Genomic DNA, 27,019 nt, shown 5'->3' on the forward strand with positions numbered 1-27,019 from the left:
TGGGTAAGACTAACGCCTGCAAAAGTGCTTGGAGATCTTTTCTAAGAACAGGGAATAGGGACTGGGTTTTACCGCATAACAACCAACTGATGATCATTAAAGATTTGTTAAATGAATTAACAAGTTCATTGTTAATTCATTTAATTAATAGTATATGGCAATAATGATCCCACTGATATCATTTTGAAATGCCAGTGTAACTTGATAAAGGCAGGAGTCACCAATTCAAACACTAGCTGCAAATATACATATGATCTAAGATTTTGAGAATCATTGTCAAGAAGTTAGTTTCAAAGACATTTTGCATGATGTTGTTAACATTTTGCATGTGTATAATGTACCAAATGTTATCCCATTTTGTGGTGATTTCAAAAATTAATTACATCTTTAAATTAAAAATAACTTTTATTATATTTCTTATTACAAAGAAATACAGATTACTGACATATTTTAGCATGATTTTATTTATCCAGGAGATAAACTTCTCTCCAGAGAAATGCATCTCTTGGTTGATACTTATAAATCAATGAGGAAAAAAACTACTCAAAGGAAATCCGCCGTGCCTTAACATAGTTGCCATCCTTTTACAGAAGACAGACACCTAAACCTTAGAAATTTAATTTAAGGTAATACTATGGACATCACATTTAAAATCTCAAACTACCTCAATTTCTACCAAAAAACAGACAACACCAATTATCTTACATTCTGATCAAACACATGCAAGCACTCACATGGGACTTAAAAATATCACACATGAATGAATAAATAGTTAAGTAAAAACATTATCTGATCATCAACAGACACCATGTTTAGATGCAGAAAGAAACCCGCAGTACAAGAACAAAATAGTGATAGTTCCGCATGCTCAGAGAGGCCAGATGAAAATCCCCTGCTACAGAGCAGTCAGGAGCCTTTCTGAAGGCAGCTTTGTGCGTATAAAATAAGCTCCTGGTTCTGGGATGCTGAACTGCCCGCAGCCCAGCTCATCACATCCTAGGTAAGGGAGCCCCATATCATCCACAGTATAAAAGAACCATTTGGGGAAAAAACGCGTTTCTTTCTTTTCTTGTTACTTACCCTCTTGCCCAGTAAGATACAGGGTATCTGCATGAAAGGGAAAAATTATTTAAAAAGCTAAAAAACTTTCTATTCTTTAAAAAAAAAAAAAAAAAGAATTTTGCTTGTAAGATATTTATCTTTTGGAGTTTCTATACCCTCAACTGGAGTATTGACATCAAAATCACATTGACAGAGAATCACACTGATCTAGAGAATTACCTGGCTTATCTTTACAGGAAGCCAAATGACAGATACCTCAAAGACTGGGGTCTCTCCTGCCCACCCCCCGCCCCAGTGTTCTACATAAAGACCAGGAGACCCTCTAGAGACAATTAGCTAAGAGGCAGGCATCAGAAGACCAGCTGCTCTCGAAGCCACATCCACAGCTTTCATAGAGACCACATCATAGTGACAGACCCCACAGAAAGCCATGCCCCCCGAACCTGGTTTGAAGCAAGAACTCCCTGGTACAGTTGATTCCCAAGGAACCCTCTTCACTTCTTCAGGTCCTGTCAATAGCGCCCTACTTTTTTCTCCAACCGTCATTCCCAACCACTGGAGAATGACGCCTCCCTCTGCTGCTGTGAGGGGACGCAGCATCAGGTAGGAAATACAGTAGCTACTTCGGAAAACGGTCCTTTGAAGACAGGGACCCATTCTGGGGAGTCTTGCAGTCAGATCCTGCCCTCACAGGACCTGGAACAAGGAAAAACTTCTTTCTGTGAAAAGGCAGCTGATACTGCCCTTCCACCACCACAGAAGAGACATTACAGGGACTGAATTTCTCAGATACCCTCCACTCACCTGATGAATTTGTCTCATTTCCAACATGACAGAAAAGGGACAGTTAACATATATATATATAAGGTCCTCTAGCCTGCTCGCTGGAACAGACGCAGAGACCAGCTCTTACAGCACAGAACAGGCTCGTGGTGGTGCAGCCCTCTCACTCGCAAACAAGTCTGAAGAGGTGCCATTTGCGTTCCAGAAAAGAACAGGCAGCCAGGGATACAATCGCAGGTAGGAAGTTAAAAGCCGAAAAGGAACAAGACTGGCCAACTGGGGTCACACCCAGCAAAGAGATCATACAAACCGATCGGGTCGGGCTGTTAGATCTTTTGAGGCACAGGGCACTTAAGTTTTCCCGTGCAACACATATTCCCATTAGGCATGAGCGGAAGAAATGTAATGTTTTTTCCAGGCCTCATTTTGGTGGCCTCAAATGTCCAATCCCAGCTTAACTTCCTGACAGAGCCCCCGTAGGGCTGCCATCAACAGCCTTGTAGTAGATCCTGGAGGGGTCTGGCTTCAACCTTTACATCATCAGCAAAGTGGTGTGAGGGACGCCGAAGAGTGCCTGTGCACAGCCAACCCCGTCTCTGCCTGCGAGCCAGAGAGAGAAAGTAATTGTGCCACTGCCAAAATCAAATCAAATGAAGCAGAACCCTTCCCCCACCCGCCCGCTGCTCCCCCACTGCCCACAGCCCCACCTCCGCACACATGCACGGACCCTCAGTTGTGCGGGCACACACCCCTTTACCCTTTACCAAACTCCAACAGTACAGTCACAGGCTCCTTTCCCTGAGAAACCGACCTTTGTAACCATGTTGGACCGGGTACTAAGCTATACACCCAAGATAGGAGGTAGAAGCTGCAGGAAATCCTGTGGTAAAAGGAGAGCACGTAGGCTACTATCAGCCAAAAGACCATGCTGACCAAATGGCTTTGCAGTCGGGGGCCCCTTGGCTTCTGAGGAGGGTCTCTACGATTGTAGCTATCCCAGACCTTCTGAAATTCGTCAGAGCACAAATCATAAACTGATTTCCCATAAACTGACACCGAATGTTTCGTGAGGAATTCCTCCCCCTAGAGGAGTGCTTCTCAAGCATCAGTTAAATGAGCATGGGAATCACTTGGTCATCCTGTTAGGGTGGTGATTCTAATTCAGCGACCGTGTGAGGAGGCCCCAGAGGCTGCATATCTAAGGAGCTCCTGCTCTTTGCCGGGCTGATGTAAATGAGGGGCGTGAGGCGGTGACACAGTTCCACCCGTATTTCCTGTCCCAGAAGTTAAATGTCATTTCATTCTGTTGACTGTAAGCTCTTTAGAAACAGGCGGGTCATGTTTTAGAAGGAACAGCCCACTAAATTCTAAGAGATCTCCATACTTTTTCCTTTATGATAATGAGTTACATGTGGTTAACGGGATTCATAGTACGGTTCGGGCAAAGGTAATTTTTTCTTAATTCTTGTAGAGGCACCAGAAAGTACACACAACTTCTACTGAAGTTCACATGTCTTCCATAATGTCCTTCCCATCTTTCCCAGAAGGTGGTGGAAGAGAGCCATGCCCACACCAAGGACTCCCGTCGTGCGGCCAACTGGCTTTGGCTCCTCTGAGGCCCTATCATGGAGCAGCAGGAAACAGTTTCGGAGGTAGGGGGAGTGGGTGGAGAATACAACCCAAAATACAAAACAAGAAACCCAGAAGCCTTCTGATAGGTTCAAGTTACTCAACATTTTTATTTACCCATTCTATACACACACACACACACACACACACACACACACACACACACAGAGAGAAAAGCACATTTCAAATACAGTTATACACACCTTATGTGGCTCTGAGTGGCATATTTTGATATCAATGTCACCAGATTAAATCAGAATGCTGGTAAGGACTCACATTCCTTTTTCACCAGAGCTGTGCCTAGGAAATCGATTTGCAGCATAACTCTAGTACGTGACTTCCCAATTCAGTCCATTCCCTTCAACCATTTCCAACCCCCTCCAAGGGGCACAGCTGGTGATCAGTCTTTCACTCTTGCCACAGTAAAACCATTACCATATCAGAACGAGTGGATTTTGTTATTTCAACACAATAAAAAAAAATGTATACAAGCATTTCAAGTACAAAAACACTGAGTTGATAAATATTGGTCCTAGATCCCCAGGGAAAGGCTGACTGGAAAGAATACCTTTGCCAACTCTTAAGATCAATTTTTAAATGCAAAATTTCCTTTGCATTTTTATTTATTAGATTTTATGAATAAAAGCCAAACCCATGGCAGACTGAAAAAAGCAGCATTAGCCACTGCTCTATCCTGTGACAGGGAAGCTGAGGACACAGAAGGTTCATCAGCAGACAGTGAAAGGGAAATCTTGCCTAGAGGTGGGGGAGTGGGAGGAATGAATGCAGGTAGAGGTAAGAATTTCTGGCTTTGAGGAGGTATTTACTTCACCAAGTTTACAAAATATCACACAGAAGTGAAGTTCAACCTTCATTTTCTACAAAATGATGAGAATTTGGCTGCTACTCTTAAGAGAAACGTCTACTAAAAATCGGTAAGTACAGAACTTCCCCCTGAAACAAAGTAAAGTGTTTACTTCCTTTCTTTGTAGGACACATGCAACAGACACAAAATTACAATAATACGCCTGTATTACTAACTGGTACAATTAGAAAAAAGACAGTCAGATTGCAAGACCCTACTGGAGTCTGTCAGTCAGTCAGTCAGCGTACAGACTCGGCCAGGGCCTGCCAGTCGGTAAGCATGTGGATGCTACTAGATACAGTCTTCTGGACATTATGCATCCATATTAAATTCCCGGACAAACTTCTGATGACTGAATCACGTCTCTGGGAAGTCAGAGATCCACCCTGTCAATGTCACAACCTGGCTCAAGTCAGATATTTTTTAAACTAAAATATTTTAAGACATGACCATGTCAAAATACGTGTTAGGAAAACTGGGTAAATTGAGCAAATTTCTTGAAAACAAAAAGAACATGGCTTCTGAACTCAAGAGAAACAATGGAATGTCTGTAAGGCTGTGTAACACAGATATAGTATAGTTTTCTGCATCATTAGACATTCTTCCCTCTCTCTTTTTGCTACCCCAAGCACCAATGAACTTCTCCAAAACCTAGACCTCCTACTCAGAGAAAAACTGTAAGATGGATTTATTTTCAAAGTTATGTCACGTTTCTTGAGAATACAGGTGCCTCTGCAGATCCATTTGTGGGTTGCAAAGAGGAACACCAGAACTAAAGGAAACACTCGTCCGTTCAGCCTGGGAACAGCAGACAGGTATTCCTAAATCTAACTCCTTGGGGGAGAAAAAAACAAACCAACCAGCCAACCAACCAACCCAGAGGCAGTAAGATAGGGCAGACCCCTACACAATGCATGTTTTTAAGATTTTCTAGTTCCACTTTGCAGCTGAATGTAAAACAATCCCATTATCAAAACAAAACCAAAGACAATACAGATTAGTAAGAACAAAATTCTAATTTGAGGATTAAGAGACAAGCAAAGCTAGTTCTCTAAATCTGCCTCCAACTCCTCTTTCACGTTTGTCACAAAATTCATCACTCAGTTTCCAAGCAACACAATAAAATATACAGGGATTTTCCTCTCTCCATTTACTAGATTAAATAATTTAATAGATGAAATACTAAGGCCTATTTCTCCCACAATGAAACCAAAAGCCTTAGCAAAAGGTGCTCTGGAATCCATCCTTTCTTTGTAGAATCTGTGACATAGACCTAACTATAGCAGTGTGCAGATGCTACTGATACACATTCAGTAAGCAAGGAAGAGGAGGATAGAAAAGATAGAAAGTAGATGGGCGCCTGGGTGGTTCAGTGGGTTAAGCCGCTGCCTTTGGCTCAGGTCATGATCTCAGGGTCCTGGGATCGAGTCCCGCATCGGGCTCTCTGCTCAGCAGGGAGCCTGCTTCCCTCTCTCTCTCTCTGCCTGCCTTTCCATCTACTTGTGATTTCTGTCAAATAAATAAATAAAATCTTAAAAAAAAAAAAAAAAGAAAGAAATTCTCTAAAATTTGGAGGAGGAGCTCTATGCCATTCTGTATCCTCCTGGCTTGTTCCTGCAGAAACTTCTCTGGAGGGCTCCTGCTCTAGAACTGAAGAATGCTACAGTCAAGTTCTAATTTCTTGTGTTCCCCTGAGACTAGAAAGATTACCTTAGGCTCCTCTTTTGGGAGAAGCAAACTAGCACAGGGGGAGAGTGGGAAAGTAAGGAGCAGGCTGAGGGCCCCAGTGAACATCCCCGTGACCTGTGGCTCTGGCCACGGTTTACAACAGGGTAACACAATGCTCATGAGTTAGAAAATCCTCCTCTCACTAAGAATATGCACAGCCCAGACCCAAAGTCTTTGGATCAAAATGCCCCTGCTTGTCATTCCTTAGCTCTGAATGATTCTTATGGTGCATGGGGGTGGGGGATGAATGAATAATCATTTGGGCTAAGGGTGCTGCCAGCCAAGGAAGGTTAGATGAAGCCACCTTGTAAAAGCGCCCCACATGCCGCCTAGACCACATCTCATTCTCACCGGGAGGGGAAGGATTCTCACCTGCCACCCCCTTTAGTCTGAAGGAATCTGAACTCCACTTCAATGCCCACAGTTACAGACTCAATGTGTTGCTCGTTCACAAAAATTCATTTATTATAAATTATATACCCTGTCTCTAAAAATAACCTTCTTCAGGGCAACGACCTTTTCTTCCAATTCTATGTACCCAATCACCATCAGCGCCCCCACCCAGCCTGAAGCCCCACAAAGACAACACGCACCCAGAATATAGTGGCTAAACAGGAACAGCAGGTTAGACGCACTGAGGACCAGAAGCTGGCAAGCAGCCACTGGAAACACTGTGATGTCCTACTCGGGACTTAAGAATGAAGGGGGTACCTGGGTGGCTCAGTGGGTTAAGCCTCTGCCTTTGACTCAGGTCATGATCTCAGGGTCCTGGGATTGAGCCCCACATCGGGCTCTCTGCTCAGCGGGGAGCCGGCTTCCCTCTCTCTCTCTCTCTCTCTCTCTGCCTGCCTCTCTGCCTACTTGTGATCTCACTCTCTCTGGGTCAAATAAGTAAATAAATAAATAATCTTAAAAAAAAAAAAAAAAAGAATGAAGAACTCAAGGTCACAAGTCAGCTGCCTGTGATGATAACCTTTATATCCTACTGGCTTTATCTCTGTGCCTTTCTCCAAACTGCTGAACACTCCCAGCTATTACCCAAGGACACTTCCTCACCCAGCGATTTGTTCAGCCTCACCCTGCAGTGTAGAAAGTTAAAGATGGAAGAAGAACCCAGAGTAACCCTCTAAAACACAGCAGCCTGCCTTCAAGGGGGTCACGTGGTATAACACTGTCATCTACTCAGACGTTCTAACTCTAGAGAATTGTCCTTTCAAAGCCAAAAGGAATTCAGAATTCTTGGGTTGATGATCTGTCCAAGGAAATAGTCCAAGTATTTCTCCCCACAGCTAACCTTGAATATGAGCCAGAATCTTCAGGGAAGTTATTTCAACACATACATGTCCAGACCCCAACCCCAGAGGTTCTGAGTTCGTATTAATCCTGGAGTGGACTGGAGCATGTATGGGCTTCGAAAATTCTAAAGAGGATTCTAATGAGCGCTCCCGGATGAGAACCATGAGAAAAGGTCTTCTATTACCAAACAAAAAGACCCTTGGCAAATAGGTCACTTGCTCTCGCTGGTTTCTTCCGAAAGACAATTGGTAACTTTAAGGTAGAGACTCATTCCATCACTTTTAAAAACCTCATGAGCAAACTGACTTCTCTCTCAGAAAACTGCAAATATATTCATGTTTTATGTACAGAACTGGGGGGGAGGGTTACCAAGAAGCTAAGAATCCCCTGCTCTAAATGTTTCCTGGTTAACCCTACAGAGAAAATAAAATGACAAAAGTGAATAGGCAATTCCAGATCATTAAGAGTTAGACCCCTCAGGGTCCCAAAGACCCCTGGACACCAACATGAAATAAAAGAATACACCAGTGAGGGAGAGTAAATTCATAGCCAGGTCTTTCTACACTTAGGGGGAAAAAAAAAAAAAACATGCACACACACACACACACACACACACAACTTTGCTCATGCAAAATTTTTTTAAGGTAGAGAGGAGAGTGTTGAACATTACAGGAAAATAAAAAGCTCTAGTGAAATCTTCTCTGCCACTTGCCCTAAGCAATTCCAGTATCAGTGGTGACTCTTTCATCTCTGTCCTTCTAAACAGTCCCAGAGGTCACTGGCCTCGGCAGGAAAGGTGCTGTGGCTGGCAAAGCTGGGAGCCACTGACAAAAGACATGACTGCCCTACGAGAGCCCCGCAAGAGCTCGAGAATATCCTATTCTCCTGAACGTCATTCCAGAACATCAGAACGTCCAGAACGTCTGGCAGAAACGTCATTTCTGCCAGAAAGACCCATGTCTCGCTCTTGAAGTGAGTAATACCAACCGAGATATTTCGCACATCCTCGGGCCCAAGTCCCCCAGAGCCTCGCAGACTTAGCACTGGCTCTCGTGAAAGGAGGCACGAGCTCTCACCCTATGTCCACTTGCAGGCCCCAGAGCATCTGTGGATGATCTGCAGCCTGGGCTGACCCTTTCAGGACCTGGCTTGAGAGGAAAGGAGAGGGCAAAGAAAAAAAGCTCCCCCAGTCTGGATCCATTGAGGCCCCCTGCAGAGAGCACCAACAGAGCCTAGACTGCTCTCTCGCCAACCACCCCTTCCCTCCTCGACAGACAGCACGATGACAATGCCATGCATCACACTGGACGATCCAAAGGGCAGGTGAGCAAGGGGGGACAAAGCAGGCAAGTAAGGACTGTGAGTAAAGCACACCTCAGAGAGACAAAGGTGAAGGAAAAATGGGCTCTGTCTCCCCCTCCACCCCGCCCCCCACTTTACCAACACAAGGATGTGAGGAGTTTAGACACCAGGGACAAGAACCAAGTCTATGCAGCAGGCTTAACCTCAGACCCAGCTATGCTAAGCACCCAGGGGAGTGTATCCTTTTTCCTCCTCCTCCAGACCACCCCAACTGAGGACGTGTCCTAAAACACCCGCTGGTCAAATTGCCCCTGGGTGGGGACATGTTTCACTCTGGAGAACCGCTAAGATTGGTCTGGAAACACATGAGCTCACGTTCTGTGTTAAGATCCATGGTGGGGTGTTGGGGGTGGGGGCTGAAAGTTAAATGACTCCTTGGTGCTTAGTGACAAGGGCAGGAGGCCAAGCCTGGAGGGGACACACGGTTACACCACCGGAATGCTGACTTGGGTCTTCGGCTGGTCGGCCCCTTCTTGCGTGTCCAGGGCACGGAGAGGGCTGAGGGGCTTGAGGGGCCGGCTCCCAACACTGTAATTTCTTGGACGCCTTATTGTATTCGAACTGGACAGAGGCGTAAAGCTGTTCCTTCTCATCCTTACAGGGGTTTGGTTCTTGGGGAAGTTGTTCTGATTGGAAATGGAGGGACACCACACAAATGAAAGCCAAGCCAAAAGCTCACTCATAAAGGTTAAATAATGCTTATAACCACAACAGTTTCCTCCACTCCTGTTCCTCTGCAGACAGAGTCTCTCCTAAGACATGGGCCATGGCCTTAGCCCTAGTCCCAGGAAGCTAAAGGGTTGTAGAAGGAGCGGCTCCTTGAGCATCATATTCCAAAGGAGGAAGGAGGACCCACAAAAGGAAGGGGCTTACTTAAGATCACACAGGTGATCAGGACAGACCTAGAAATAAACACCTTATAGGCTCTTCTGGGTCCTACTTCTAAAGGGAGCACTCCCGGGGGGATGGGGGGGAGGATCTGTATTTGACTTCAGCCAAACATTTCCCAAATTTAACTGGATTTCCAGGAGCCAACTTTCAAGGTTAAGACTCATGAAAGAGGGACTAATTTTAAAAAGCAATAATTCCAACATCTCTTCCTTTTGGAAATAAGCAGGCTATATAGGACATGAGTTCTGAATGTGTTCCCCTTTTGTATATAAACACAACCCCAGTCCTGTGATGTCAAAGGTTCAAAGACTCAAGGTGGCAGGGAGCCTGCATGTTCATCTGGGGAAAGTACTTACGGTTGGCTTGTCACGGTGCGTGTTCACAGCCTCCACATTGAGTTTAATGGTTTCCACTTTACATCCTGAGGAAGCAGAGGAAAGAGAAAGCTTTCAGGAAAACAATCTCCAAGGAAAAGTCCTTAGATTCAGTATGGAAAACATACCATAAAAGAACGTACATATTCCTAAATCTATACATATATCCTTTTATTTTTAAGATTTTATTCATTTATTAGAGAGAGATGCAGAGCATGAGCAAGGGGAGGGGCAGAGGGAGAAGCAGACTCCCCACTGAGCAGGGAGCCTGATGTGGGACTCGATCCCAGGACCCGGAGATCATGACCGGAGCTGAAGCAGACACTTAACTGACTGAGCCACGCAGGCGCCCCCATACATCCTTTTAAAAATGGAAAGCACTGATGGAATTTCCCTGCTATACAGGGTTGATAAAGTTGAACTTCCAGACAAACTTCAGAGAAAAATCAAATAGCCTGACTTTCTTCAGTCCCCACCTCCTGCCCAGCAGCTAAGATCATAGTTACCGTAGGCCACAGGAGTAAGTTTGAAGATGGTATGAAGGGGACACCTCAAATATGGTAGCTCATCTGAAAAGAGAAAGACCAGGTAAGAGACGGCTCTTAGTACTATGGATTAAGGTCAAGTTAGCAGGAGAATCTAAGGAGCTCATGAGTTTTTTCCACCCTGACCTAGAATTGTACAGTTCCTCCCCTAAACCCCAGACAATTAATAGGACAGCCACCAAAGAAGCTGCCCACGCTACTAAGAGTCTAAGGAAGGAAAGCAAGCCATTTTAGATCCTTCCATGCAGACAAAACAGGAGTGAGTAGCCAGCACCCAGTGGAAGGGAAGAACGTGGCCCACCTGGGTGTACCCAAGGCCCATCTGCAGGCTGCCCAGCAGCTCAGATAGATCAGGAAGGGAAGGGAAGGGTCAGAAAAGCCAGCAACTTCCTTATGGCTTTACCCAGAAACTGTCCTATGATGAATCCAAAGGATGAAGATGCTTCTAAGACACCACCCTCCTTGGAGTCAAATAACAAGCCGCGAATGTTCAACCACTTTTCTGATCCTGCCAGGAGGGAATGGCTGAACACTGGCCCTTTAGCCAAGCAGGATTAAGGAGCTCCAGCAGCGGCCACTCTCCACTGGGGGCTTTTGTACCAGAGGGGTCAATTCAGCGAGTAGCTGGCCCAGTGGCTGCTAGGAGCCCCACATAGCTGTCCGAAGAATGCACCCCACTCTGAGTGGAGAGGGGGAGGCTCTGTTGCCTGGGATCCTTGTGCCACCCCTAGTCCAGCCCTCTCCTCATGAATGTGTCCCCTGGCCCTTCCCTCAAATGTCACCTGCACCCTTATCCAAGAAGTAGGCCAGCAGGCAGCGCATGACAGCCTGGTGGGAGATGACGAGGACGTTGCCCTGACGCTCCAGCTCCATGATGACAGGCTCCAGCCGCTGCACCAGGTCCTGGTACGACTGTGGGGGAAGTGAGGCCGACCGGTAGGGGGCCAGGCACAGGCGGGCAGCCAAGTCGGGGGCTGGCTCCGGAGTCAGGAGGCTACTTCTCCTTCTTACCCAGCTGGCTTTCCTCCTGGAGGGTCAGCGACTTCGTGTCGCCTGCTAACCACCCCCCAGCCCCATGATCTCTGGAGAATCCTCAGACCTTTCAAGAGCAACATTCAGATCGAGAAAGCTACAGGTCAAAAAGAGGAAATGTGAACTCAGCCTGCGTCTTTTTTCCTTCCCACAGACGAACAGGCAGCCCTTGAGGCAACGAGAGGCTCCTAGGGGTTTCCTGGACCTCTGCCATTGGTTTTAGTTACCTGGGCCTCCCATGGCTCTAGACTACGAAGGCCCTCAGGCCAGCGAACAGCCTCAAACACGCAAGATGACAGGGAGTTCATTCACACTCCCCAGACTGACTCGGGGGCCTACACCTGCTTGGGTCAGGGTGGGACTGAGAGAGTAGAACGAAAAAAAGAAGTAAAAAAGAAGATGCTGATTCTATAATTAATCAACATACAAGACATCCTGTCACCCTTTTCCCCGGAGATCTTAAAGAGATGTTCAACTAAGCCGAATTAAACATACTGTGACCCAAAGTCGGAGGGCAAAATGACATGATGGTTTGACTACACTTTCTAGACCCAACACGTCCCATTTAATCCTTTCCCCAAATGAAAGCTAAACTCCCAGCCTCTGCTGGGGCAGTCGCCCCACCTGAGGGGAAATCTCACCTCCCCACCAGGGTACCGGTACAGGTATTTCTCTTGATCTCGAAGTGCAAACTCGTCTGGGTACTGCTTCTCAATCTGTGCATAGGTCATCTCCTCACACACGCCCTGCAGGGAGCCACACTGGCTGCAGGAGGGAGGGTGACACACACGCCCCCACCCCAACACACACAACGGAGGCGACACTAAGGAATCCTGGCTTCTTACTACATGCCCAGCATTGTGCTAGGTCCTGGCCTGTAGTGCCACCAATGGGCCCTGGTGACTGGGACGGGCAGGGGGAGGGCTACTGCTCAGAGGACGTGGGTTCTCGAGCTTAAGCTGCCACTTGCTCCAACTACTTCAGAGAAGTTAAAAGGTCCAAGCAAAGTCAGCAGGATAAAGGGAACAGGAAGCAGAGAAGGAGGAGAAACTGAAAGGACTAGAGAATTCTTACAGAAGGCATAAAAAGGTACAGAGGAAGAAAAGAAAAAGAAAAGCCTATTTTTGTGCTCAAGGACAGAGAAAGCCAAGAAAAAATTTGGGAAGGAATTTTCCAGAAGAGCTGGCAAATGATCTAAGCAGAAATTAAAGAAGTGAGTTGTTAGCGATTTCTTTTTCCTGGGACAAAATATCCAAAGGAACACAATGGAGCTGCACTGTCCCCAGATGCCAGAAGTGCTAGGTCCCAGATTGGTCTGGGCCCGTCCCTGGCACAGGAGCTCAAACAGGCAGGAAACCCTGACTAGGATGCAATTGTTCCCACCTCCCCCACTAGAACTACTAGTTTTCTAGTTTTCTAGATAAAACTGCCCACATTGTGATCTCTGAGAGTTCCTGCCTGAATAAGACTTACTGGCTTTGTAGCCATCAGAACTCCTACTCACAGCATCGATCTCATTTAGAATCTTCCACTGCTCATAGGTCACACCCAGGGATTCAGCAGTTTGGATAGTCCTCTTTAGCTGGCTTGTCCACACTTTGAGGTCTGCTATCTCCTGATCCTCCAGAAACTTCCTTAGAGCCTGGGCAAACTGGGGTCAGATATTAAAAATTTTTAAAGGAGAGAAACACGCGCGCACGTGCACATATAGACACATACACACAATTGCTAACTTGGCCTACAAGGAACAACGTGTAGGACCACAGTCAAAATCCAAGAGGTGCCACACAGTTCTGATAAACCCAAGAGGAAATGAACTTCCCCTGGAGCATCCTGTGCTGTGCTCAGCACACAAGTTGTGCCCAATAATTATCTGACGGCTGAGTGAACAGCAGGAGAGGTTCCAAGTTACCACACAACACAGCCAGAATTGGTGGACAAGAGGAGGTCTTCAGCATTTGCTTGAGGCTGAAACCACAGCCTCAGCCCCAGCGGGAATGAGGAAGAAGTAAGGTGATAAGAGAGATGACCTCAAAAAAAGAGAGAGAGAGAGAGAGATGCCCTCTACCATGCTCCTTCTCCAACTCTAAGCCTGGGAAATCCAGCCTGCTGCCAGGCGCCTCACCTGTTTTCCCCGCACCGAAAGGCCAGAGTCTCCCCCAATCTTCCCCAAGAGGTTGAACTCGCTCTCTCCATGCCGGCAAAGGTAAATGGTGCGAGGCTGCACGTGGATATTCATGAGGTAGTAGACTATCTTGCTCTGGATGTAGTCCTGGACTCTGTTGACTAAAAAGCGCTGGCCCACATTTATCACCTTGATGAAAGAGAGATCCCTGGGACAGAGAAGGAGAAAAGAGAATCCCTGGGAATGAAAATCTGAGGATTAGAGTGGGAAGGGAAGGATTCCCATAATCACTTGTGGGCTTGAGGTAGCTCTTCCTCCTCTCCTGTCAGAGCCAACCCACATTTAAGGAACCAACTGGTTAGAGACACATCAAATCTCAGACCCAAGATGAAGTAAGATGTCCCAAACTTCCAGCCAGCCTACCATTTCTTCAGTGCCCATACTGTGCCAAGTAGTGTAGAGAAGTAGGTATGAAGAATCGAGGCTTTCCGTCCAGGGTTTGACGAGGTGACCTGACAATTTTGCTAACCCTGGAGTCTGGTGAGAAGCACAACCCTCATCCAAGGTGGTCAAGAGCTGGCCGGAGAATGGCATTGCCGGTGGGGAGGGCAGTAGGCAGCAGAACCTTAGAGATCTCTACAGGTCCCCTGCACCAGCCTAATCACGCCTCTCTCAGAGGTACGTCTGCAGTGGTTGCCTCATCAATTTTTCTTACTGTAAAAATGATCAATGCTAATTGAATTTAAATTTTTAAAAAATGATGAATGCTTATTCTAAAAAATTTTCAAATAAAGGTAGAATGATGCAAATGAAAATCACCCAAACCCTACAATCAGAAATATTATCTATAAACACACACACACACACACACACATTGTTCTAGAATGTTTTTCTATATAGAACTTCTATGTAGAAGAATATACAATTACACCATTTCTAGAACAGTGGTTTTCAATCTCCATATTAAGGAATACCTCCAAACACTAACATTCTGGGCAATCTACTTGAAGGAATTTAAAGACTCAAACATGGGACACCTGGGTGGCTCAGTTGGTTAGGCAGCTGCCTTTGGCTCAGGTCATGATCCCAGCATCCTGGGATCAAGTCCCACAACGGGCTCCTTGCTCAGCAGGGAGCCTGCTTCTCCTTCTGCCTCTGCCTGCCATTCTGTCTGCCTGTGCTCTCTCTCTCTCTGAGAAATAAATAAATAAAATTTAAAAAAAGAAAAAAGACTCAAACATGAAGCAGACCTCTAACAATGGAACAGTGAGCTATGCACACTTATCTTGCCATCTCTTTGGCAGCGGGGCTGTATCTCACTCAAACACAGCTGTTAACTGCATAGCCACATTCTCCAGGTTTCTGTGTGTACACACCTTTCTTCAACATGGACTTGACATTTTACTATGGCTCTTATACCTCAGGCACATCAAGTTAACCCATACTGCATACCACACTGCCAACAGACACTACCCCAGTAATAATGGCTAGCACCGAACAGACATTTCTGATGAGCCAGGCATGTTCTTAAGGACTTTACATGCTTTATGTATATATATGTATACATACACACATACACATATATGTACATCATATACATATCTCATATATATTTTCATGTTTGTTACATATTTTTACTTTATCTATTTGTATTATGTGTATCAGATACATACATCATATATATATCATATATATAATGTACATGTATCTATACATGTAACTTACGGTTTATGTAAACATATTCTATATTATGTTACTCTTTTCTCTGTAATATAAATACACTTATATACTAATAGATGTGTGTTACAGAATATATATATATACATATATGTATGTGTATACACAGACACACACACACACATACACACACACTAAACTTTAAAAACTAATCAAAAGCCGAAGACACATCTCTGAGGGATATCCTACAACATCCTAGATTAAATTAGAACTACTTGATTTTGCTCCCCGGGGACACCTGGCAATGTCTGAAAACATTCTGGCCCATCACAGGTTGGGAGTATTATTGTATCTGGTGAGTGGAGACCAGGAGTGCTGTTCAAATCGTACGGTACACAGGCAGCCCCCGATGGCTGTGATAAAGAATTAGCCAGCACAGCATGTCAGCCATGTGGAGACTGAGAAATCTTGTTGTAGAGAACAGAAAGGAAGAACTGATGCTAAAAACACTTCACGGTTCAAGTGTAAGATGCAGCCTACATGGCTGCTACAAATCCACTCTTGTTTCTCTGGCATGACGCAAACATGACAGGTCCGGTGGGCAGAGGAAAGTTTGAGGTCAGAGGGAGAAAGGCCCTTTTCTCCAATAAGACCCCTGCCTCAGGCCCTTCAAACCATGGCCTTAAACCTTACTTGTCATAGTTGTCTGGGTCAAGGGGTTGATAGGTGACTTTGTAGCACTCAATTCTCTTTAGGAAGTCCTCCATCACATTCTCCCTGTTCCTTTCAGGGTAGTCAGGGCTCGACACCTTTACCTCCTAGAATCATAGGGAGAGTAGGGCCTGGTCAGAGGTGTGCCCTTAACAGCCCTCCTGCAAACAGCCAATGCTAAATAAAGAGAAGGAAGTGCATAGAAGGGCCCTTTCACTGGAGCTGTTGGCAATCCCCGTTCACTGAGTGCCCCCTCCCTGTCCTGTGACCCTGGCAACCAAGAAAGGAAAGACAACTCGGCAGTCATGTGCCTGCCCTTGGCTGAAGGACTGAGGCACTCACATAGCTAAAACTACTCCTAGGCCCCAATCCCTTTATGTGCCCTGCTGGGAACACAGAATGGGCTTCAATTTCTCCGTACGACCACTCAGAATAGGGTGCTTGATCTGATGCATGCCTGACTTGGACCAGATGCCCCTTCTTAGATGCTTCAGAGTCCCACACTGCTAGGAGAACACTACTATGACACCATGTCTACACAGCACCGTACAACCTATCAAATGAGCATTGGTTTATACTGTGACCGTACAGGGCACAAGGTACTCAGTGCACACAGCACTGACCTGAGTGTAAAGGTAGTGGGACAGATGACCTTCCTACGTGGTCCTGACAGAGAGTGAAGAGGCTGATCTACTCTGAGGACAGCCTTAGGTCTCAGGATCCAGCTGGTACCCAGAACACAGGGCCAAAGCCACAGTCTAAGTCTTGGGTTCCATTCAACAGCTCATTCTAATTTTATTCCTCAGAGCCTCAGTTTCTTCTCCCAAGGGAAGACTGTAGAAGTATGAAATGGTGCTCTGGTAGATCAAAAAGATCACCCTGCACTACTGAATGTGTCTATTTCTTTCTTCATTGCCCAGCTGACTCTCCCCGCTCACCCACCCACCCACACATAATACAAGGCAGAAAGGACAGGGAGGTGATGGTATGCAGGCATGTCACCCACCAGGATGTTGGCAGCAATGACATCAGGATCATCGCAGACAGATTCCACAAAGAACACCTGGCCAGGGAGAGAAGGTAGTGACAAATGAGTCCGAAGTGCCCAGGCTGCTCATTTAACAGCCTGTGCTCACACCTGCCCCACCACGGCCACCACATCCCCCAGGATTTTCTTTCATGAAAGTGGCCTTCAAGGCCTCTTCATTGAAAAATACCTCTTACCACATCCCCAGGGCCTTGGACATGCAGGCTAAGGGGCTGAGAAAGGACCTGAAAGAAAACACTCAAGGACTGGGGGTATTCCCCACGAGAGGAAAGGACAGCCAAGCCTGTCCTCACTCACCAGAGTCAAAGAGATCCTCACGCCCCTCCTGACTCCCCACCTCCACTCATCCCTTTCCTCCAGTGGGGAGCCAAACCCTACCTTGAAGGAGTTCTCCTTGGCAAAGCTCAAAATCATGTCCCTTCTCTCCCTAGTGGTATTGGTGGCATCAAACACCTGGGGAGAGAGGCCGCGAAGCAGATGAGGGGGCCGAGAGAACTGGAATCCCGCCAAGGCAGACCCAACGGGAGGCTGTGCAGTCTCCTGGACGGAGATTAGGATAGGGAAGAGGCAGGGAAGGCTCACCGCGATCTGTCCGCTCTCCTCAGTGAGATATGCCTTCACGTCTTCCAGCGCCACCAAAGCACACTGTCTGCCATGAGAACAGAGGACACCAGCGAGAATGGTGCCAGACCAAGTGCAGACACAGTCAGAGACATGAATAGCTGGGTTGCTGGAGGAGTCACATCCCTTCCCACTGAAGTTTTCCCAGGGTCACAACTTCCCCCTAACTAGACTTTCCAACTTCCCTGCTGAGGTTTTTAGACTGTCCTGTATCTTTCCCCTTCTCCATGCATATAAAGTATCTCTATATAGGTTTACCCTAAACATACTTACTTCTCCCTGAGCCTGTTCTTCTACCTACCCAAGCCCAACATGACCTGTCCACCAAATGATCTTCATTAAATTCCCCAGAGGATATTTACTGAGAGGAAAACCGAGCCCTGCCACATCTAGTCTTGCGATGGCAGAGAAAGAGCAGGCCAGGAGGTCAGGCCTAAGAAGACTCACCTGCGGATCTTCATGGCCTCCTCATTGTCGTGCCGGAAGAAGTCGTAGGACTTATAGGACTTGACTGCTTCACGCCGATATACCCCAAGATTAAACACTGCAGATGACATCAACAGCCTTCAGTAGTGAAAAAATACAAAGGCCCCACCAAAGGAGACTTCTTGGTCTAAATGTCAGGGTGGCCAAGGAAATGAAAAAAAAAAAGCACCATGGTATGTTGGGAATGATACCAGATTAAGAGTCAAGTTAGACTCAAGTTCAGACGTATTAGTACTTGAACAAGTCTTAAACTGTCTGAGTTTCAATTTCCTCAGCCACACCGGCTACTTCACGCAAGTACTGCTAGTATTAGACAAGATGATCTCTATGGCGGTAAAGCCCTATACCATCAAAGGCACGCTGTTAAATCTAGGCCAGTCTACCCAGTCCAAGAGGAAACAAGTCTGTAAACAAGGAATAAATCCAGCAAATCAGGAATCTACCACTATTTCTGCCAGGAGCACACTGTAATCGTGATGCCAAGGAGAACAGCTCTTCCAGAGGCCTGGGAGACCCAAGAACTAATCATTTCCCTTCCCAAGGAATAAATAACCTGCACCTACCTTTGGTGGGCACCCCAATCCAGTTGAGATACCGTGTGAGTTTCTTGGATACATAGGTTTTGCCTCGGGCTGGCAAGCCAATCATAACGATGAGAGTTGGGGAGTTGGTCATGTAAGATGCCCACGCTAGAGGGGAAAGAGAACAGAACTGAATGGCTAGAAGCTATGGAAGGTTCGTGCACTGAGCTAGTAACATCATTTAATAACCTCATTTAATCTTTCTACACCTCAACAAAGCTAGGGAAAGACTGGGATGGCATATAGAGGAGCTATCAGTCCAATCTCCTAAAAGAGAACTAAAAGGTCATATAAATTTCCAAGAAGTACCCAAGCCAAGACACTACTTCCCCACATGTGCAAAGTTTCCACAGAGGTGCATGGAAGAAAAAGTGGAAAGGATTGGAAAGATAAGAACGACCGACACCTTCTAATAACACAATAACCCCTGTCTAATAACACAAGAACGTTATAGCTGTGGAGGCACACCTTAGGCCTGGAGCTTCTCCAGGGATGAGCCGGCTACAAAAGGTCCCACAGAGATTCTATCCCGAGGATCCCATCCATCCCTTCAGAGCCATGGGCAAGAGCTAGCTTGCCCAGTATAAAAAGAGCCTGGTCTCCAGCTGTTTTGGCTTTTGTGATCAGGATACAAACTTAAGTCCGAATTTCTAAACCATAGTGAGATTCAGACTGTGGCAAAGCCTATTTACTTGACACAAGTTCTGACAAGCCCCGCAGGAAGCTTCAGGGTAAAGCTAGCCTGCAAGGCATCCTGGCCAGCCGGCCTCAAAGGCCGTCTGAACACATTCAGAAGCAGGAACAGTCACTGGTCCGTCCTTCCTTACGAAACTTATTTCAGGAATGCTCATGAATGGAGATAGGGCTCAGTGGACAGATGGGGAAAAGTTGACAGTCAAAGGTCAGGTGACTTGCCTAAGGACACAGGACGAGTCATGGCAGAGCTGGCACTAGAAGCCAGAGCCCGTGCTCCCTCCACAGCTTGCTTACAGGGGCGGGCTCCTCCCTGCCCATTCTGCCACAGAGGAGCAGTGGGACGGGGTCTCCGCTGCTGCCAGTTACTTCCCTGGGGACTGGACCCAACCGACGTTGGGTAGGAGGACCCAGGCTCTGCAAGCTCCTGTGAGAGGAGGGCCTGCCCAGGGATGAGAAACGGAAAGAGCCACCTTTGCTTTCCACTTCCCCACACTGTTTTCCGGAAGGGGCCCTGCTGGGTGCCACTGCTTCTCGGCTCTGAGACAAGGTGGCCCCATAAGGCTAAGAAACAATTCAGGAAAACTGAGGTAGTTGCACAGGAAAGTCCCTTTCAACAGATCTCACTGGAGAAGTGAGCAGAAGGGCCTGGGTAGGGGACAGATCTCAGAAGGAAGACAGTTTCCTAGGGGTGTTGGGCAAGAAGTACCCAGACCCAGAAACCAAAGAGTAGACCCAAGTGGTGAGGGAGGAGCGGATGCCCAGACTTGGGGCCAGAGGATCTGGCCTTTAGTTCTTCACCCGCTGAGCACATGGACAATTCCTGGCCCTGGGCAGGGACTCCTCCAAAGCAGGCAAGGAGCAAGATAAGTGATTTCCATCTGTGTCCAAATAGGGAGCACAGGGCAGGGCTTCAGCCTCAGCTTATATGAACCCCTGATCTCTGACCCTCAACAGGTCTGCCTGGATACGGCTGCTCGCCTTTCAGTAGTAAAATCCTCCTGAGTCTTCACTTTCTCCAGCTCAGCACCACGCTCTGCTTAATCCCCCGTGATCTGCCTCATTACCTGCACTTCTGGGGCAGCTTTGTCCACAACTTCCAGCCCATTAGTCGCTTCCCCCAAAGGTCCTCTGACCCTTCCTAAAGCTAAAAATGAACTGATGCTTGGAAGCTGCTCTGAAGCTAAACAGGGGACCAGCTGCTGCATGTTTACCCAACTGGACAGAGAATGCTAAGAGCAAAATAAAACAGGGGTCTCTAAGGACACCCCAAGGCACCACACCTCCCACCTCTGGGCTTCTCATGTTCCAGAGTACAAAACTAAAACACACTTCCTATCTCAAACCGCAGGGTTGACAAAATTAGGAACATTCTGTCCTGCCTGTTACAAAACAAAACCACTACCACCTTAATTTGAAGAGTAGATAGTCCAAGCTGGTTAATTTCAGAGACAATGTAACACACCCCTCAGCATATAATGAAGAGCTGTTTCAATCCTGAAATTCTCTCCTACCTTCTTTAAATAAGATTTAACTCACTTTCTCAATCTTAAATTTATTCTCCCTCAGGAATATACTCAGAGGAATTGAGGGCTTGATAACTTCCCTCCTACAAAGAGAAACACGCAAACCCAGGGAAGTGAAGAGCTTGGCCCACAATTACACAGTACAAAGTCAAGGTCAGGGCTCTGACTTGACTCCCGGTTTCATGACTGCCCCATCAGTCCCAGCCCAGCTCTTGTCAGCACCTGGCCAAGGGAGCACTGTGATAAGTATGACTAAATTCTGTAATCTAATCCTGAAAGGTGGTCTAGTAGTAGTACTAGTAGTAGTGATTCCCAGCATAAGTAGTACTACTAGTAGTAGTAGTTCCCGGCCTTTTCATGAACAAGGCCTTCTTCTACAATTTGTTCTAAACAGGCCCAATACTTTTGAAATATGCAGTGGTCATAAAGCTGCTAATTATCTCCCGCTATTTATCTCATAGGCATGAAATACCCAAGTTCTGTGGCTAAACACTGAGAAAATTCATGTTTTCGTGAACCAGTGCACCTATAGCTGACGATGCCCAATTTCTATCTATGCACTTTGAAATATTAAAAGCAGCTACCAATACAGAACTTTTTAGGAGAATAAATTCGTAATGTTGATCAACACAGAGATCCTCTGATTTCTTCTGTAGGAAAAGCGGCTGGTGCAAACACGCTAAGATATATAGGCAAGGACGCTCCTGCAGCATTGCTTGTGATGGTGGAAAACCTAAAACAGGGCAAGTATCCATGGGGGGAGGTTGGAATATCCACAGAATGCAATACTGCACAGAAAGAGCTAAATGTGGATTTATAGACACCCCCAAAAAAGCCCCCCACAATACAGTGAGTTAAAAAAAAAAAAAAAAAGAGGAAAATAGTGGAACAGAATATGTACAATGTGAACCTATTTTCATTAACAGAATACACCAGGAGATATTGCGAATAATAAACTTAACAGGGACAGGAGAAATTGTGAGAGATTTTTTTTTCTACTTTTCACTTCTCTCTGTTTTGTTCGAGTTTTTCATGAACATGTTACCGCTTTTGGAATTGGGAAAAGCACATGACAGCTTGTCTGTTTCAGCCCTACTCAACATCTCAAAGGATAAAAGAAACAAAGGAAAGCATGTACACACTCGTCCCTGTCCCCACCTGCCTACTTCCTGAGGTGCCTTTAAGATGCCCAGAAACCGGTCATCTGAGCACCTTACAGGCACCTAGGCCAGCAACCACCCAACACCCCCGTCCCTGGAGCAGCTGAAGTTCCAGTAATGCTCCTTTGGGGGTTCTGGCTCCCCGAAGTCCTTTTCCAGTCCTCCAGCTTGGGCACATCCCAGAGTGGAGCCAGGCAACACAGGTGTAATTGGCAGCAAGGGGATAGTGGCTGAGCTATTAATAAAGCAACCACTGTATATGAGCACGAAGCAGGCAGGGGAGCCTGCTCCAACATAAGGGCCAGCAATGGAGAAGGAAATAAACTAACACGAATCTTCACGACTGTTTTTCTCCTTTGACTATGGCTGCAGCAGTCTGCCAGTCCAACCCACGAGGGGAGAAGACAAGGGGGCAGGTAAATGAATGATGATGGAGTCAGGACAAACCCCCCACCCCATGCTCCCTGTAGGGGAGAAGAGAGTGGAGCTTGGAGAGGAGAAATCAGAGTGCAGAGCCTAGAGGATAGAAAGGAGACCTGGGATTACTGGCTCCTTGACTAGCGAGAGCCCTCAAGGCAGAAAAACTGCAGAAGAGTTTGAATGGCACGGAGTAGGTCTATCTGGAGAATACAGCTGATGCTGGGCACTGTGCAGCCCATGTCGCCACCTGTTCTCTGTACTCTTTTGGATCAAGTGTCCCAATAACATGAATGCACCTCGCTTTAGTGCTCCCAAGTCTGGCTTAGGATACTGTCGAGCAAGAGAAGAAAACATTCTTTACTGAAAATCTAATTTTTCATAGGTCTCTTATAAATAGTGAGCTCACAGTATAGCTTTTACAGTATAATTCCATTTATATGCAATGAAAAGTCACCAGGGGGTTAAAATACACTTTAGCTCTATAAACATTCTTCTAAGTGCTTTCCTATATTTACTCATTTAATTCTCACATTGCTCTAGGGGAAGATAACATTAGTATCCCATTTTACAAATAAGCAAACTAAGGCACAGAGAGGATAAGCATCTTATTCAAGGCACACAGCTAGGAAGGAGTAAAACCAAGATTCAAACCCGGGCAGTCTGACTACAAGGCTGCACTCAAACACGTGCTGAACTAGTTATCTCCCATAGGATACTCTTCCTCCGTACCTGGCTTCCTGCCCTGGCAGAGAAAGGAGACCCTAATCATACAGGTGTGCCAACCCCAGTATCACATCCAAAAAGCTGCCTCTGATGCCACGCAAAGCCCAGCAAGCTTCATCAGTGCTAGATGAAAAGAGATTATCATTAATCATGAGACTGACAAGGATATAACATCAAGGTCAAGACTCTGGGGAAAGCTTTGAACATGACACGATTCCAGGTCTCGTGCTGGCTGGCTGTTTCCACCTGCTATATACATGACCAATGAAGTGAGAACTGACTGACGGGGTTCCACAGGAAAAGTGCATCTGGAAGCAAGGGCAAGGATTAGCATTCCTTGAGCTTCCCCCAAAACTGTAGGGGCCAGTTGCCCAGAACTTTTTGCCCATACAAGCTACAATGAGGGTTAGGAATGCAGGTGCCAGGGGAGAAGAAATGATGCTTCATTTCTCTGCAAACCCACCTGCCATCTCTGCTAAAGAACTGGCATGGAAAGGCTCTGGTGAAACCTGTCCCTAGAGAAATGAACCTGCAGGAAAAGCAGCTTGCAAAATGTGAAGGCTAACCCTGAGGGAAAGCAGGGTGCCCGAGTCAGAGTGAGAGGTCAGATGGCAGACCTAACTCCCCCAGAGGCCTGCCAAAATGAACTCCTACTGGCTCTTACCTGCAATTTCTGCAGTGAGCCGCACTTTCACAAAAACGTAGCCCCCCAGGTAAAGGGAAACTGTTAACAGTATCAGCCCTAAGTAATTCCTGCACCTGCCACTCTGTCTTAATCACTGAGTGGGTAACTTTCAACATCAGTCGAGTGTGCAGGTCTCCCCATGAGACAAAGACCAGCAGTCTTGCCCCAGTGACAGACATTTCACGGGGCCTACTTGTTTCACACAAGAAATTCCCCTTGTAGACTTGGTTTTAAATTCCCATGTCGAAGAATTCTCTCTCACTCCCACCAAGCATCAAAGTCTAGGATTACAACTGTATTCCTAAGATAAAATCCTGGGGGGGGGGGGGGGGGAAGCAGCCCCTCCTCTTTCCCCAGACTCACAACATTTCTTCTCTGACATTCGAAGATTGGAGGCCTTGGATTCATAGCTGTTGTTGTTCTGTTCTGATGAAGATGCCGTATTCCCAGACATGGCAGCTCCTCGGTAGACGTCTGAAAGGGACAAAAGGAATGTAAGGAAGGAGACACCCCTCCAAACACTCAGGAAGAGGACAGGTGCAGTAGAAATGAAAGAATCCTGGGCCAAGAGTCAAGTCCAGCCCTTTCGCTCAGAGTTAATAGCTACATGCCCTTTGATAGTCCTCCCAAGCCCTGTTTCCTCATCTATAGACTGAGTTGCAGTAGAGCCTTCCCTTGTGAATGCTGACTTAGGAGTTTCATTCACATAAATTAGCTCCTTCAATCCTTCTAATAATCCTTCCATAGGTATTATTCTGCTACCACTGTTACTTTCACCCAATTTACAGGTTGAAAAGCTAAGTTTGACCCAATCAGGTGGCTTATCCAAGTTCCTTCCTGACCTCAGATTCTGGCTTAAAAAGCTGGGAAGAGTATTGGCAGAAGTGGGAGATGAATGAGGTGGGTTGCAAACAGATCGAGTTCATTATCATCAAGTCACCGCCGTCCAATGGCAGGAATTCAGTCCTGGCAGATATGGGAGCAGTGAGGAAATCCCAAACATGTTCCCTGAAGGAAAAACTCTAACTGGACCCCGTGACGACCCTAGCATGTCACCATTTCTCCTCGAGCGTTCTCATTCCCAAGGCCTTGCCCTGCACCCTCTTCCCATCTATGCCTCGGTTCGCAGTCTGTAAGAACACTGGGACGCAAAGACGTGGTATAACTTCCCCCAAGGTCACCTGCTGAACAAGAAGTCCTGACTCGAGCCGGGGTGGGATAGTCTTGTGCTCACGCCGCACACCCAGACAAGGGGCTCGTGAGGACCGAAGGTCCTGCTGCTTCAAGGACCTTGCACTGTTCCTCCACTGACCACACAAATCCTCCAACCCAACCACCAGACGCCGCTCCCGGTGCCTGAACGTCCGCACTCCCAGCAATGCCGGCACTTGCCCGAAAACTGCAAAGCATCACCAGCCCGCACCTCATCCGGGTGTACGCAGGCCCCCTCCTACCGCCCGCCCCGGCCCTTCCAGGCGCCGTACAGCCACCGCTCACCCTACGATCCCTCCTAAGCTCCCTCCCGACAGTGGCCCCGGCACTCGTCCCGTTAGGCTGCGGACAGGAGCTGACACACTGCGGTCCGGGCCCGGCGCGCCAGGAGCCGGCAAATCACGTGCCCCTGTCAGGCTCCGCCACCCTGGCGTCGGTCCTCACCTGGAGAGAATCATCGGCCAATCCGGCGCCCGCAGGCTCCCTGGGGCGGGGCTCAAGTCCGAATCGCTGACGCTGGCTCGCGAAGGTGGAAGAAACCGAAGCCTGAAGATCTCAAGCTCCCAAGTTTCCTCACGCTGTGGAGGTTGGTTGCCTCGTTGCTAGGCAACTGTCGGGCTGGGGGCCGGGTTAATAAAATGCAGGACTTTTTTTTCATACTCTCGCGAGAGTGGACGACACGGAAGTCTGGAGGGGATGTGACATTTTGGTGACGGAAACCTTGTGGAGGTTAACGCTTTCCTCCCTGAATCTCAGAGAACCTTATTACATCCATAAGTTGGAACGGGATCTTTAGAAGGTGGTGCGTGGCTAACGTGAGCTACCACCGTACTTGAGCTGATGACACCTTAGCTGTTTGCATCCTACCCATCGGCCAGACACTGTAGTCTAAGAAAATCAACTACTCTTGCATCCCGGACCCATCCGCATACTCCAGTGGTCTTCTACTCGTCGCCCTTATCCTCGCTCCTACCTCCTATGCTATACCATCTGTTCGGGTAGTTTCGAAAAACCAAAAAAGGAACATAGCTTCAGCAAAAAATTGTATCACAAAAGGGGTCAAAAGAGGCAAAGCTTCCATATAACTTAGAGGTAGACATAGGCTGTTATAGTAGAGGTGAGACTGCATATTTCCAGCGAACTTCTCACGTGGCCCCCAGGCCCTTCTGATGATGCTTGATTCTGCTGATAAACCCACTCCATGCAGGCGTGCTTCTTCGCATCCAGCTTGGAAAAAGAACAAGGAATGTGGATTTCTTGGAAAAGGGAAATTGAGGAATGTTTTTATGCCTCCTTCAGCTGGGGATTAAATTCATCCTTCAGAACAGCTCCACTGGTGTCTCCTTCTGGAGCTTTTTACAGCTCCCAGCGTGTTGCGTTATGGTTGCCTTATCTGCCCCAGAACAACTGCCTTTATCCATTCGGCAGATTTGTAGGCAGAGTCCTTGGTTCTAGGGACACAGGGTTGGAAAAAGTCACATAGTCTAGCATTATCACGTGGCTGTGAAATCCAATGGTTATGGACCTTTTACTCCCGACCCTCTGTCCCGATGACAGTACTTGCAGTACTAAAGTCAAGAATGGAGTCGTATTCCTATCAGTACACCCAGGGCCTGAACTGGAATCCTGATGACACACGTTAGTCCTCTTCCCTCCTCCTCCTTATACTGCTACCACCCAAATGTAGCAATTGCCCTAGGCCCAGATGCTGACCTCATACTGCGCTTTCTGATGTGGCAAATGGGCCTTTTCAAGTTACGGCGTCAAGGTGGCAAGGCCAGTCC

The 27,019-nt window shown here is 47.0% G+C and overlaps 1 protein-coding gene across 9 annotated transcripts; it reads right to left on the reverse strand.

Annotated features, from left to right (window-relative positions):
* Window positions 1-386: 386 nt before the first annotated feature.
* Window positions 387-26,963, reverse strand: PFKFB2 (6-phosphofructo-2-kinase/fructose-2,6-biphosphatase 2). Of its 9 annotated transcripts, none has more exons than XM_059145025.1 (17): window positions 25,521-25,668; window positions 24,387-24,497; window positions 18,799-18,924; window positions 18,197-18,293; window positions 17,711-17,777; window positions 17,507-17,581; window positions 17,087-17,143; window positions 16,063-16,187; window positions 13,693-13,900; window positions 13,072-13,218; window positions 12,209-12,313; window positions 11,318-11,447; window positions 10,497-10,559; window positions 9,973-10,037; window positions 9,172-9,351; window positions 2,657-2,725; window positions 387-2,445 (listed from the first exon to the last, which is right to left on the reverse strand). In XM_059145025.1, the coding sequence occupies exons 2-16, from the start codon at window positions 24,475-24,477 to the stop codon at window positions 2,687-2,689; spliced, it is 1,575 nt and encodes a 524-aa protein (XP_059001008.1). In that variant the 5' UTR covers window positions 24,478-24,497; window positions 25,521-25,668; the 3' UTR covers window positions 387-2,445; window positions 2,657-2,686. The 9 variants fall into 9 exon arrangements, with proteins under 9 accessions (XP_059001008.1, XP_059001006.1, XP_059001003.1 ...); XM_059145023.1 differs by having other exon boundaries at window positions 9,160-9,351; XM_059145020.1 differs by lacking the exons at window positions 2,657-2,725; window positions 25,521-25,668 and adding an exon at window positions 25,680-26,963 and having other exon boundaries at window positions 9,160-9,351.
* Between the last annotated feature and the right edge of the window lie 56 nt (window positions 26,964-27,019).

The sequence above is a fragment of the Mustela lutreola genome, chromosome 14, assembly GCF_030435805.1.
Source record: "Mustela lutreola isolate mMusLut2 chromosome 14, mMusLut2.pri, whole genome shotgun sequence".
Taxonomy (NCBI): domain Eukaryota; kingdom Metazoa; phylum Chordata; class Mammalia; order Carnivora; family Mustelidae; genus Mustela; species Mustela lutreola.

What these genes read in the sequence shown, in the direction of transcription:
- PFKFB2 (XM_059145020.1), bottom strand. Translation starts at nt 24,477, where the DNA reads ATGTCTGGGAATACGGCATCTTCATCAGAACAGAACAACAACAGCTAT. An exon ending in GATTGGGGTGCCCACCAAAG is followed by an intron (nt 18,294 to 18,798) that starts GTAGGTGCAGGT and finishes TGTCATCTGCAG; the next exon opens with TGTTTAATCTTGGGGTATAT. An exon ending in ACTTACTCCTGTGGCCTACG is followed by an intron (nt 10,038 to 10,496) that starts GTAACTATGATC and finishes CTGCTTCCTCAG; the next exon opens with GATGTAAAGTGGAAACCATT.